Genomic DNA, 15404 nt, shown 5'->3' with positions numbered 1-15404 from the left:
TTACAAATCTTTTCTGAGTATTCTCCACATTTCAACTAATTAAATCAATAAGCAGTTTTCATTTCCATGATGTGATCTATTACCATTTAGTCAACCTTCCCTTTTTCTAAGGATGTTATATTTTCCCTGAGAATTCAGTTACCCATCTAATTTAATAAGCTCTAAATTTAAGAACGTTAAGCTTCATAGTCACAAATCCTTGAACTATGGCCCAGAAAGGGGAAAAAGTAGCAGTTGTTGCTGATGTGACTGTCATGTTACCGTCGGGAAATTAAGACAACGCCCACATGTACTTCTCTGTAACACTTGATAGGCTGAGCCAGCCACACATTCCATTAGTCTGATTTTCTATCCTAAATAGTAGGCCAAAACGACACCAACTTTTCCAACAATTTAAAACTATTTGTGAAAAAATAAAAGAGTAAAACTATTTGTGGCCTTATTCATGTTAGAAATTTGTCATTTAAATATTTTTGTTTTGTTGAGTTCTTATAAGCTACCTCCTAATATGGGAAACAAATAAAAATTTTTAAGCCAGAAAGTAAAATCCTTGCCCCTTCCCCCTTTTATAATCACTATTAATAGTTTGGTATATATCCTTCCAGATTTTTTCCTACATGCACCCACACATACCTTATTTTTCTTAACAGGATGATTCGTATTTCTTTCTTTTTTTTCTTTCTTTTTTTCTTTTTCTTTTTTTTTTTTTTTTTTAGGATTTTATTTATTCATGAGAGAGAGACAAAGAGAAAGAGAGGCAGAGACACAGGCAGGGGGAGAAGCAGGCTCCATGCAGGGAGCCCGATGTGGGACTCGATCCCAGGACTCCAGGATCACGCCCTGAGTCTAAGGCAGGCGCTAAACCGCTGAGCCAACCAAGGGTCCCTGATTCATCTTTCCATGTCAGTACTTAGAGCTCCTCCTTTCTTTTCAACGGCTGTATAATACTCAGTGTATTAAAATGTATTTAATGAGCTTCCTATTGACAAACATTTCATTCCAGATTTTCAATAACCAATATAGTGTTATACAATAAGTATCTTGTACATTTAATGTTATATACTTGCATAGTCCAAAAGGACTACGGGAAAGAGTCCAAAAGGAGGAACTGATGGATCAGAGATTATACAAGTCACCACTGATAAGTAATCAAGTTCTATATATGTGTGGGTCTGTTTCTGAGTTCACTATTCTATCAACTTTTATATGTTGGTACTGAAATCATACAGTCTCCATTATTAGACTTTCTGAGTAAGTTCTGATGTCTGGTCCTGAAAGTCCCCCTTATTTTCCTTCAGAGAGAGCGTAGCCATTTCTGGCTCACTGTTCCTCCATATTCAACTTTGAAGGTACACAAAAACCATCAGGATTTTTATTGGAGTTGCGATCAATTTGGGGATAACTGTGCTCTTTCACATTTACATGGAGTATCTTTTCACTTCTTTGAAGGCTTTTGGCCAGGCTTTATAATTTTCTGTTTTTGTCCTTTGTTGTGCTTATTCTTAATAAACATGAAGAGATGCTTGATTTAATTAGTTATAAGGAGAATGAAAATATACCTATTCAATGGGGAAAAGTCAAGTCTGATAATACCAAATAGGAGAAAAAATGTAAGTGAATGATGTTTCAGAGACATTGCTGGTGTGAGTTCAATTTTTTATAAAGCCCACAACCTAGTGAAGCAGATCAAAGTATGCCGCCACAAAATATGGCACTTTGGCATGAGAATTATTTTGAGCTGAAGGCAGCTGAGAAATAGCAGGTGCAGGCAAAGCTCTTCACCCTCCCCCTTTCTGCCTCTAAAAGCAGTCTTTTCTCCTCTTTCCCATACCAAGAAAAGGGCAACTGTTATCATCAGAAAGTTGACAATAAGGTAGGTCTGCACAAAGCTTACTAAACAGCCCTTATCTCCCATTAGTTTCCCCCATATATTTTCCTTCCCCCAGTTTACTACCCTTTGCCACTTTTCCTTTCCTTTGTCTGGTCACTTCACAATGTATTGCTCTTTGTTAAATTTTAGGGTCTAACCATTCTTTTGTGTCTTCGACTTCTTTTCCAAGAAGGCCTCCATGTGCCTTTGCAATAAACCTTTTCTCCTGTTAATGTGAGCTCCAGCAGCTTAATTTGCAGGGCTCCAGGAATGAATTTAAGAGGGTGGAGCTCCGCTACACTAGCAATTATATGCGTAAGAAAATAATAACGTATAGCTATACATTTCATGGATTAATCCCTGCAACATAATGTTGAGTGAAAAAGTAAGTCCCAGAGGAAAAATATACAGTAGGATACAATTTTTTTTTTTTTAGGAAATTCAAAGATGAGAAAAACTTACTATTCAAACATATATGAAAACATTTTTAAAAGACAGTAACACAAAAATCAGTATAATGGTAAGAGGATAGAAAGGGAGTAAACTAGAAGAGATTTACATAATTAGGCGTAAGCTATGGTATTTTGGGGCCTCACAGGTAACCATTATATTGTAAACAAAAACACAGGTAGCCACATAGACACCAGTGATAACAGTGTATCTTGAACCAGGATCATGATTTATCCCATTCTGTGGCCCTGAAGTCCAATTAAAACAAAACACACAGGAATTCCACACTTCCTTAAAATTTGTAACAATATACAGTAGAGAACATCTTATCAATAGGATAAAATTGTAATAGAGATTTATCAAGAAAGTCACAAACTCAACTAGGGAAAAGAATAACAGGAAACTAATTATTCAGAGATGGTCAGAGAATGTTTCTTGAGGGTTTCATAAAGGAGAGATTTTTATTTAAAATAAAGATATTTTATACAAAGGTAAATCCGGAATCTATCCATGAGGAGCTGAATTTAGTTCTGAATAATGATCAGGAGCTGGTTCAAACCTAGTAAATAGGAGAGAGCCATTAGAAACAATAACTACAATTACATTGTAATGAGGGACAAGACAAGAAATCCAGTAAGTAACTACTCATGGGACTGGTACTCAGCTCAATGAGAAAGTGACTAAACTTGCACAACACAGGGAGAATCCTAGGACCATTTTTAAAATGCTGTCTGAGCAGAGGGAGGCAGGCAGCTAACACAGCTTCGAAAGGCTCATGGTGAACTTCTACTCCAGGATGGAAGGTTAGAGCTTTATCTTGGCTAGGCATATTGATATTTGCTGTTGACCAGAGAAGGATGAGAGAGAGCATTCATCTCAGATTTCCTAGAAACTGAGACCATCCTCAAGGCCTGCACCTGGAATCCAATTTGAAGAAAATGTGCTCCGTCACAAAATCAAATAGGGATTAGGTGAGGAAGCAACTGTAATCCAAATGCTACTTTTCTTAGTTCTCAGTGAACCTTGTACTAGTAGTAGCCTGATGATATAAGAAAGAAGTTTATTCGTCTGTTTAGAGAAGCAGCGATTTGAAGATCCCAGGTTAATAAACTGCACAGAAACGGAATTTACTCTGCTTAGTAAGGTTCGAGAATTCAGACCCCGCAAGAATAATCTTAACCTTTGTCCCACACACTGGAAGACTGAACCTTAAACCCAAAATTTCTTTAGCAATTAGAAATACTTAACTATGAATTTTATGCTTGACTGTATAATTACAGAAAGCTTTTCAATCTTTTATAGGTAGACACATCCTCATAAAAGTATAACATCATGTTTTATTCATATAGGAATTTCAGAATATTGGCTGATCAATTAAGCAGAGGCATGACCATCTTTTACTTGGTACCCTGAACACCTTTTTGGGACAATAATGTTATTCCATATTAATAAGGAACTCAAAACAGTATCCCCAAAGCGCTCCTTGTATACACATCAAGATGATGAGTTTATTATAAATAAACTATACTCAAACCTTTATACAATAAATAAAAATGTTTTCTTCACTACAATGAAAAAGTGTAGAAAGACCATAGATTTTGGTTTATTTCAATCAAGCCACAGTTTCTCTTTTTACTAGTTATATAACCTTGAGGAAGTTCCCACTTCCCACCTATAAAACATAGACGACACACCGGAACCCTATAATCACTAGCCCCAAGAGAATGAAAAATCGAGTATATTACAATTGGAGATGGATTCTTTTGTCTTCTCACCTTTTCTTTTTCTAAAAGGGACACCAAAGTTCTTATCTCCTGAGAATGTAGAGAACGTGAAAGGACTAGAAAATATGGATGGAGATACTGAGGAGAAAGCTTGATAGGAAAAATGGCAGGAAACAAGGGCCCATTGAGAAGCAAGGAGGGAGATATATTCCCCCAGCCTGATCTCCCCTCCACTGAGCCCATAAATAGGCCCTAAGGTAACAACAACAACAACAACAATTACTATCATCAATGCTTCTGTCCTCTACATCCCACTTAGCCCTGTGGCTACCCACTGATGGTTAAAACGGAGTCTACATCTACCACCAGTGGATGACAAACTTTGGTCAGGAATAGGCTGTAGGCTGTACCTGGAGCCTGCAGCCTGCAGCCTGACTTCAAGAACCTATTCCAGAATTCATGGCGCTAATCATACAGGCTGGCCCCACACATTTCACTGACCTTGCAATAATAATGCAACACTGCATTTTATGTGATTTAATTGTTTATATTCCACTTACTGTGCTGTGTTGTGGTTTTACCATATTGATTTCTTCACAGGGATGTTTAATGTACTCTAGGCTAGAGAGATGAAATGCAAGCTAACTTAGACCTGAAATTTCTCCTGAACTGTCTTATTAGGTCCAGCTGTGTCTGAAGTCTAACAATGACAGGTAGGGCACTACGCCACGCTGTATACTCTTTATTACTACCCTACTGTTGCCACTGTCAACGCTTTTTATGTGTTTATGTGTCAGGCATTAGGTAGGTATTTTTGTAACACTTCATCTTACAAGGTAGATACTTGTTCCCTATTTTATAGATGAGGGAACTGAAGTTCAGAAGCTGATGTGTCCTTCTCTAGAACATACTGTATGCCCAGTTTCTGACATATAAAAATGCATTTAATAAAGGAAACAAATAAGAAAGCTTTCAATTTTATCATATGGTAGCCAGATGAGAGACACAAATAGAAGTGAAAGAAGAAATGTGTCTTATCCTTAATTTTTGGAAGGTAAAAGTAAAACTTCCAAACATTTTAAGAATGAACGTTATCAGGATGCACATTCTTAATATCCCTATTTTCCCCTTTATTTTCAATAATAGTAATAAAAATGAGAACACTCCCGAATTGAATCTCAGAAAATGGACATGGAGCAGAATCCCATTTCGGCTTATAGATAAAAAGCTCTACTTTCAGGGAGTAATATCCCCACCTACAGTATCAAGACTTTTTCAAGTCTTGTCATCTGTGATTTTAGAAGCAGCTCTAATTCTACTTCAACATTCCAAAAGGCTATATACCTAGTAGACTCTAAAGAATACCAAGGGATGCTCAGCTGGCTCAGAGGATCTCGACCTCTGGGTCATGCATTCAAGCTCCACACCTTGCATATAGAGATTACTTTAAAAACTTAAAAAAAAAAAAAAAAAGAATACTCAAGTTTTATTTCAAGGCCATTCCCAGCATCGCCTCCCAAACTTTATTATTTTTTTTTAAGATTTTATTCATGAGAGACACAGAGAGACAGGCAGAGACACAGGCAGAGGGAGAAGAAGGCTCCCTGTGGGGAGCCCAATGCGGGACTTGGGACTCAATCCTAGGACCCCAGGATCACGATCTGAGCCAAAGGCAGATGCTCAACCAATGAGCCACCCAGGTGCCCCCTCACCTCCCAAACTTTAATGCTTTTATCACATCATGAAAGTGAAAAACAACAAAATCAGGTTAAGATATGGATATTGTAGAGTCAGTGAGGCTCATTCATTACCACATAGATCAGCTTTCAATGGAAAGGGGAATGAATACATTTAGCCTCAGAAAAATAACAAGTATTTCCATGAACCTTCAGGGAACTCATCTACATCTACGACAAAAATATTAAATCTGAAAATACTAAGGATGTACTTACTCCACCTTCTGATACTTCACAATAGCAGTAGTAAAACTAAGCCAAGAGCTGGAAGTGGCTCACAAACCAAGTTTCCCAATAAGTAAATGTCTGACTAAAATTTACATGAAAAGAAAATGGTTTCAAACTTTCTAAATGTTTATGTCACTGTTTAAACATGCTTTTACATGAATTTGAAAGCCTTTGGTATTAACATGCTAAAATCTGTGTTGGTCATGACCCTCAAATTATGTTTGACTTTCTTGAAAAAAAAAAAAAAAAAAGTCCTCCATCATCTTGAATTAATTTTGTTCCTACAGCGAATCACACTAATTTCATCACATTTATACAAACTCAATTCTTTGTCCAATTTGTTATGATCAAAACTTTAGTTTTCCAAGATGCTGGTCCTCTCACCTAATTTTGTGTCACTGATTTTACCAATATTTTTATTAACAGGAGAAACTTGGAGTAAAAGAGTGAACTAGCTTTATGATCATCAGCAAATCACTAAATTAAGGACATTTCTTCATCTGCAAAATGAAAATAACAGATAACGTTTATGGAGCACTTTCCATGTCCCAAGCATTACTGTATTTAATGCTCATGATTCTACAAAAATAGATACTATTATCATCCCTCTCTTACAGAGGAGGAAAGAAGTGATGGATAATAACTCACCCAAGTTACACAGCAAGACAATGGCAGAGCTAGGATGAAAACACTTGCCCTGGCTGTCTCCTAGTTTTATTACAATGACCAGCTGATACAAAGGATATAGAGACTTTATGCATCATGAAGAGTTCTAAACATGAATGAAAGACATGAAAAATTATTCAAGACAAAAAAATTGTAATATATGAGGTCAAGGACTAAACCATAAGGAAGATTTACTCCTCCCTAAGACTGACCCAATCATGTATCAATACTTTAGTACTCCTGGGACTGTCCATCTCATCAAAATAAAACTGAGTCATGTTTTAATATGTGTCTTTTATGTGGGGCAAAAGTAAAAGTCCTATTAAATTCAAGATATATTACATTGATTAGTCTCTGGATCTATTAAACTCTACATCACTTTGTCATGGTAGAAAATTGGTCATGATATTTTAGAAAGTTCTATTGATTTTTACTTCATTTTCTCTGGTTTTATTAGTTTTGAAGAAGCTAAAAAGACTTCCCTTTTACTAGAGGGGGAAAAAAAACCTTATGTAAGATTTTTAATAAATAAAGCATCTCTGTGTTCTTTGGGATAGATTTTATTCTTTCATAGGTGCATTTGAGTGAAAGTATGAGGATAATGGTAAAGAGAGAAAACAGGAGGTGGAAAGGCCACTGTAGACTGGAACAATACAGTGACAGAACCAAAAACAAAAATTAGCCGTTAAAGCTGTTGTATTTCTTTTTTCATTTTTCCCCCCACACTTTAAGAGTCCAGGTGAAAGTGGATCTGAAGGGATTTTGTGGAATGGACTTGAAAAACGAGTCCAATGGAAATTTATAGATCCTATGGTTTTCTCCACCAGAGGAGCTATCTGGATTATTTTTGAGAGGAGGAGGAAGGAAGGAGGATAAAGAGGATGGGGAAAGGTAAAGGACAGGGAAGAGGAAGGGGAAGAGGAGAGAGAAAAACTTATATAGGGTTGTCTGTGCACAGAAGCTCTGAAATTGCAATGAGGAGCAACTTTCAGAGGAAACACTGATTGGCAAGTGAAAATGGAACCATGATCAGAGAGGGAGAGAGACCTGAATGTCTAAGGGAATTTATAATCTCTCCTGCTAAAAAAAGAAACCCTGTATTTAATTAAGCAAAGAAGTGCAGATGGTGGTTACCAAACCACTCACATGATCTACATCAGCAGACAGGAGATGCAAGAGGTCAACCACAAGGAGTCCTAGGCAAAGTCCAGTCATGGTCAATGGTGGCTCTGGTCCTAAATTCTTCTATCCCTAACTACTCTGGCCTCAGGGTCTCTGGATACCAGCAAAACTGACTTCACAGAAAGCAAACCTGGCTTGTTAGCACAACTCTCAGAGGAATTTTCTTTCATACACCTAAAGAAAGACCTTTATGAAAGGTACCAATTAATTTAAATGATTTTCACCTTTGATTAACTCATTCATCTGTTTTTCATTTTTCAAATTGTTGTGGATTTTAATGATTTTTCACATACATTATAAAAACATGCAAAGTATAAATACATAATTCAAATAATTTAGCCTGTCAAAAAAATAGACTTATCAATTAACTTTTACATCTTACATTTGTTGTTTTCATATTATATATTCTATTCCATTTTGTGTAACAAAAACAAAACCCCTGTCCAAACATGTTATATATGCAGAATATGATTTTTTTTGTTCTTTTAGGTTTCCTAACTTTTTCAAAGCGTTACAATGTACATGGTTGGAAATATGTGGCTCATCTTTGAATGATAGGTAACTTCTTAAAGACTACAAACTATAAAGAAACACTTTCATGAATTTGAACAAAGTAGTTGATTTTAGTAAATAAAAAAACAAAAATTGACACACTCCCCCCCCCCAAAAAAAAACCTTTCAAAATGAGTTCAGGTATTTATATGTATACCTATACTAATTTTGAATAGTAAAAATATACATAATACCAGACATTATATGTTTATAGCTTTACTGCTTATGTTATTCAGATGTTAAACCCATGAGTGCAGTATGAGCACAATGCCATTATCCCAAAGGTCATTCAATAAAAAATGTATTATCCTGAGGTGTTTTCCCATTTACACTTAACAATTTGGTGCTACCCAGGTCAAACTGCCCCTCTTCCTTAATTGTAACTGTGCAATTATTACATGTTGGAATGTAGGCTTGATGGCTTCAGAAGAGAAATTCTTTGAAAGTAGACTGAAGTAGATGAATGACAGGCGGACTACATTCATAGCTAAAAGCCCAGATGTAACCCAAATTCTGTTCAGCTTACTTTTGCTAACAAAATCTCCTATCTTAGATGGCATGCAAAGGTAAAAAGAATAGGAAATGATAGGTAAAGGCCATGAAAGCCCCAGGCAACTGAAAGAAGTGCAGTTATATTGCAGAAATATAGCTAATGTGGGCCAGAATTTAAGACATAACATCCTAAATAAGGTAAATGAAATGTGAAGGCAAAATAAGAATAAGAAACACAAACACTACAGACAAAAGAGCTTCTTACCTGCTTTAGGACTTCAACTAAAACTAAACAAAAAATGAAATCTACTGCTAAGTCTCTCCTTTCAAGAAGATAATCTCTTTCACGTTGCTGTTCATCCCTGAAACAAGAACCCCAAGTTAGGATTGCATTTAAGACCATGAATTTTAAAATAGCTTTTGGTTAACAGTTCGGTTACTTACGGAGTTCAACTGTATGGTGTCCTATAGCAACTGTTAATACAAGTTGTTTTTAAATTATCCAATATATGTACACTCTCATTTTCTTTCTCTTGTTGTATATTTTACACAGTCTTTATAAACATGTCACTATTCTGACAGAAATTAAACCCATTCTAAAGGAATCGGTTAAGAAAAATGTTTTAGATTTTATTTAGAAAATCTAACATTGCTCCATATTTGATTAGCATTTTTTAAATTAAAAACCAAAAGTAATAACTTTTCTGATGAAAATACAGTGCTGGGTAACTTTTTTCATTTATCTAAATTGAAATATCACAAGTGGCATCAATGAAAGTCCAATTCCAAACTATGGACCATCTCCCAAACACAGATAGAGGTTTTATGCAAAGCCAATACCTTCCTGGAAAATTTGAAGGAGGGGAAGACAAGTTCTGGGATTTGAGCACCAAGGATAGTCTCATGGTAACAATATAGGGTTTGGCAGTCCTCCTGTATACCAATTGCTTCTCTTCACAAACCATATGAATGGAACCTTCTTTAAATATTTTTCCTAACTTCTAGAATTATTAAAGGTCCTCACGGAACTACCAACATGGCACTCCTGAAATTCATTTTTGCATGATGACTATGCGCTTGATGAATACCGTGGAGTTCCATCTACCTTAACTGGTACCCTCCCTTGATTTACAGGTAAGTATGGACTATGCTTTCCCTTTACCATCAGTTTCATAACAAAAGTAATCAATATTTTTGCTTCGAAACCAAACAATAACTGTCTTCGGTTGAGAACAGTATCACCCCCTTCAATGAAAGTGTTTCCATTTTGGGTAGAAGAGTGGACAATGAGCTACTTACCCCTTAGACTTTGTGCTAGATCGAGGCCTGTACTCGTAGGATTCATCTTCAGTTCCATTCTGGCGTCTGTACCAGTCAAACAAGGTGCGAAGTAAGGAAGGGAGACAGTGCTCTGCTACTGAGCTCATAGAGCTTATCAACTGAAAACACAAGATATTACCAGAAGATAAAATACATGGTCGAAGTATCACACTCCTAATTCTACTAGCCATCATTTGGAAATGATTACCATTTCTAGGATAAACATGGTGGGATGAGCAACTGCTATTCAATTTAAGGCATTACTCAAACTATCTGAATTCTAGGTGAATATCAGACTCATTTCATGAAGGAAATCAGTGTTCCTATAGTGGCAGTAAGAGGCCCACCAGCTATCATTAGCAAGCAGTCCCTAAGATCACTCTTCATCTGGAGGATCTCGAGAAAAAAAAAACCAAACCAAAATAAAACCCCCCCAAAACAAAACTCTCCAAAGGAATTTCTGTATCTGATGCAACTCACTGCTCATAAAATTAATATCTTAAAGTATACAGTCAAACATGCTTCACTTTGTTTTTCTTAACTAAAAAGTGATGGGTTGCAGGAATACTCAAGGTCTTGTTCGGGTCCTGGATTATAGAAAGCGTCAGTTGATGAAGATAAATTGATACTTCCAGGAATTAAACATTTAATTTTCCTCATATTTTATATTCTTCATGTAAACTTCAAAATGTACTTCATCCAGGGAAACAGAAAAGAATAAAAGTTTATTTGATTGCATAAGCTTTTTCCCTTTTTCATTATCTCTGCCTTCCTTTAATCATGCTTTTATTTATAATTACCATAATTTGACAGGTAAATAGTTTTTAATATAGGAAATTAAAGTAAAAACAAGATTCTAATTCTATTTAACCAATTTTTCAAACTTATATTAACAATGAACAGTATTACTCAAAGGAAATCCTTTTAATATCTAAAGAAGAAAAAATAATATACCATCTTCTGTTGTAGATGTATACTAAAACAGTTTCTACCACATTTGGCTCTTTACTCTGGAAAAAAATGAACTATGGGGCATGATCATTTAAAGTTTTATTAATCGTTTACATAAAAAATGGAAATATTCCTTAAAATCACCGTTTAATAGGATTTCAAATTCTGATTATACATTTATTCATCATTAGTGGATTTAAGACCTGAATATCTTTCTTAAAAAAAAAAAGACCTGAATATCTTTAAAACAATATATTAAAAGTAAAGATTGGGATCCCTGGGTGGCGCAGCGGTTTGGCGCCTGCCTTTGGCCCAGGGCGCGATCCTGGAGACCCAGGATCGAATCCCACATCAGGCTCCCGGCGCATGGAGCCTGCTTCTCCCTCCGCCTGTGTCTCTGCCTCTCTCTCTCTCTCTGTGACTATCATAAATAAAAAAAAAAAAAAAAAAAGTAAAGATTAATAATTAGTAATAATATCTTTTACAGTAACACTGAGATTTGAAGAGCCTTATATAAAGTGTCTTAATATTGCTAACAGAGAACTAGCCTTTCTATCTATGGTTTCTTCTTAGGCCAGTGGCTACTCAGTAAGTGTATGCGTCAGAATCACCTCGGGAGTTATTGTAAAAAACAGATGCCAGAGCACTGCTCTTGGTAATTCTGATTCAGAATTGGGCTAGAATCCAAAAACACAATATTTTGTTAAGTCTCTACCAGGTAATTCTAACCAGTCACCTTCATCTAGTCAATTAGACTAATATGAACATTAATTTGTTTCCTATACATAATTATGAGAAAAGCAGTACAGGAAAACTAGATACCAATAGAGAGCTAATCTGGGTTATTGGTTTTTGCAAACAATCAATACATAATAAAATAATTCTTGAATGAACTGAATTATGATAAAAATAAACTTGATCAAACATTTAATCTCAGCAAGAGGAAAGAATTAACACTATAGGAATATCACACTCAATTTTAGATATTAATGTTCTATTTTAAGGTTCTGATAGCCCCCACATAAAAAAACAAAATGTTAAAAGGTAAAATATTATGGGGTGCCTGGGTGGCTCAGTCGATTAAGCATCTGACTCTTGATTTCAGCTCAGGTCACGATCTCAGGGTTGTATGACCAAGTTCCATGTCAGGATCCACATTGGGCATGGAGCCTGCTTAAGATTCTCTTCGGGGCACCTGGGTGGCTCAGTGGTTGAGCATCTGTCTTCAGCTCAGGGCATGATCCCAGGGTCCTGGGATTGAGTCCCATTTCAGGCTCCCTGCATGGAGCCTGCTTCTCCCTCTGTCAGTGTCTCTGCTTCTCTGTCTGTGTCTCTCACGAATAAATAAATAAATCTTAAAAAAAAAAAAATCTCTCTTCCTCTCCCTCTGCCCCTCACCCACCCTCTTCTCTCACTTAAAAAAAAAAAAAGGTAAATTATTATTCTGTTAAATTTGTATGATTGGTACACAAGGAAAGATTGAGGCATGTAATTGGAAACATTTTAAGAAAATTTCGAAGGGCACATAAAGAGATTACCAATGAAAAAAAGTTTTAAGATGCTAAATGAAGAGAAACCAATCAACTTCACAGATCATTCCATGAACTATAAAGCTAACAGTTAATAGCTCCTTCAATTTACTCTGTTAAAAAACAACCAATTTCAGACAGAATCTAATGTGTAATGACAAAAAGGATCACTAAACAAAATAATTTCTTAATATTGGATGTATTTGGACCAGACTTAGGATAAACATTTTCTTTTCAGGAAAAAATATCCCTCCAAAATTGGCATACCTGGTCAAATTGAAGATCTTCACCTCTTTGAAGAGATCTAGACAATGGCTTCTCCTATGATTTAAAAAAAAAAAAAAAGGCACATATACAAAATATTAGAAATCTTATATATGATAAGTAGATTCATTAATTGGTTTTGTTTTCATTTGTAATTAGGTTTGTTTTAAACACAGGTAAGACTCCCTCTTCCCCAGGGTCACACAACTAGGATTCAAGCCCCAGCAGTGTGGCTCCAGAGCCACAGCTCTCTCTCCATGATACCCTCCCAAAGAGTAATCACATGATTGGGGGTCAAGGCAGGAGATGCCCACAGGGGACCGAAAACAAATGTTGGTGGATGATTCCTAGGTTTCCAGTTTGTGCATGGATGGATGGATAGTGGTACCATCCTTTGAAAGTGGGAACACAATGGGAAGACAAAGCTTGGGTGGAAGAATGTATTTTGGTCATGTTGAATTTGAAGTCCCTGTAAGCCACAAAAGAGAAGATGTTGACTAATAGGGGCTTGAAGAACATGAGACGGATTAGACTGCAGATATACATTTGGAAGTCATTTGGTGTACAGAAAGTAATCAAGTTCATAAAACAAAGTCAATTAACTAAAAAGATGTAAGAAGAGGCCCTAGATGTGAGTTTTGAAAAACTCAGTTAACATTTATGCACTCAACCACAGGAGATATCAATGTTCCCTAAACTCTATCAATTTAATATGATCCATTTCTTAAAATAGAAAGTTCATATGGAGAAATGATCAGGAATAATAAGAACTTACAACACTATAGATCCCTATATCAGAAAAGAAAACACACACAAATACACATGGGAAAATAGTAAGGGTAGAAATTCAAACACTGAGGGAAAGTTTTAACAAACTGTGTGGGACAATTAGGTTTTCTGAAGGATAAATTAAATGGGCTCATTACCGCAGTGAATCCTAAATGTTTTAAAGACTTAAACATGAGAAATAAAATCACTAAAACACTAGAAGAAAAAGAAGTCCTAAAAGATGGTAGTTTTTTTTAAAACTCAGATCTTTTTAAATATGACACCAAAAGCAAGAGCAAAACAAAAATATTAAATTCAACCACATAATGAAAAAGTATGTGCATAGTTAAACTTTTTTTTTTAAACTTTATTTTATTTATTTATTTATTTATTTTTTTTAATGATAGTCACAGAGAGAGAGAGAGAGAGGCAGAGACACAGGCGGAGGGAGAAGCAGGCTCCATGCACCGGGAGCCTGATGTGGGATTCGATCCCGGGTCTCCAGGATCGCGCCCTGGGCCAAAGGCAGGCGCCAAACCGCTGCGCCACCCAGGGATCCCATGTGCATAGTTAAAATAACACGAAAAAGGAAGTCAAATGACAAAATAGGAAAAAAAAAACCAGATTTTTAAAAATTGAAACTCAATTTGCCAACATATAGTACAACACCCAATGCTCATCACATCACATGCTCTCATTAATACCTATTACCCAATTACCCCATCCCCCCCACCTCCCTTTCTGCAACCCTTTGTTTCCCAGATTTAGGAGTCTCTCATGGTTTGTCTCCCTCTCTAATTTTTCCTGTTTCCCTCCTTTCCCTTATAATCTCTTTCACTATTTCTTATAATCCACGTATGAGTGAAACCATATGATGATTGTCTTTCTCTGACTGACTTATTTCACTCAGCATAATATCCTCCAGTTCCAACCACGTCGATAAAAATGGTCAGTATTCATTCTTTCTGATGGCTGAGTAATATTCCATTGTGTGTGTATCTCAGTTTTCTTTATCATTCATCTATCAAAGGACATTTCAGCTCCTTCCATGGTTTGGCTATTTTGGACATGCAATTTAGAGTAAGGGCATAGTTTCCTTAATATACAAAGAGTTCCCACAGATCACTGGGGCAAAACCCAACAATCCAACAGGAAAACTATACAAAGAATCAATGGACAGTTCACAAAAAGAAAATGTTTAGAGCTCATAAATGTCTGTTCATATACTTAACCTCACCCACAAGAGAAAGACAAGTTAAAAACACAAAGAAATACTACCTATCAGCCCTTTAAAGTTCAAAAAGTCTGATAGCACAATGTGTCAGTGAGGTTACCTACTAAACAGAACTCTCAAATGATGCCAATGAAAAGTCAATAGGTAACAATGTCCTTAAAAAACTATTTGGCAATATTTGGCAAAATACATCCTTTGACCCAGGAAAAATTTCACTTATAAGTATTTGTCTTACATAGTCACAAATCTACAAAATGATGTTCATAAAAGAATATATGCTACAGCTTCATTTGCAAAAGCAAAATTAGAAATAAATAAAACCCTGTCTGTATTAATATACATCTATAGAATACCATAAAGACTTTTAAAAGAATGGTACGGTTCTGTACGTATTAACATGGAAAAATCAGCTATGAGTGCATAGCACACACACACACA

The 15404-nt window shown here is 35.9% G+C and overlaps 1 protein-coding gene across 15 annotated transcripts in view; it reads right to left on the bottom strand.

Moving 5' to 3' along the window:
* FRYL (FRY like transcription coactivator) overlaps window positions 1-15404 on the bottom strand; it is a 253042-nt gene that overhangs the window by 116189 nt on the left and 121449 nt on the right. For 14 of the 15 annotated variants that reach the window (XR_011999897.1, XR_011999900.1, XR_011999898.1 and 11 more), the window contains 3 exons: window positions 12968-13021; window positions 10200-10339; window positions 9166-9262 (listed from right to left, as the gene is read on the bottom strand). Coding sequence is in view for 9 of the 15 variants with exons in the window: in XM_026016535.2 (XP_025872320.2) it covers window positions 9166-9262; window positions 10200-10339; window positions 12968-13021 (291 nt within the window). In the remaining 6 variants the exon portion in view is untranslated. Of the gene's footprint in view, window positions 1-633; window positions 691-9165; window positions 9263-10199; window positions 10340-12967; window positions 13022-15404 lie in introns of those variants that run through there. The other variant, XM_072749045.1, reaches the window with a different exon arrangement.

Source organism: Vulpes vulpes, chromosome 2, assembly GCF_048418805.1.
Source record: "Vulpes vulpes isolate BD-2025 chromosome 2, VulVul3, whole genome shotgun sequence".
NCBI lineage: Eukaryota > Metazoa > Chordata > Mammalia > Carnivora > Canidae > Vulpes > Vulpes vulpes.
This window is presented reverse-complemented; position numbering and strand designations above follow the sequence as displayed.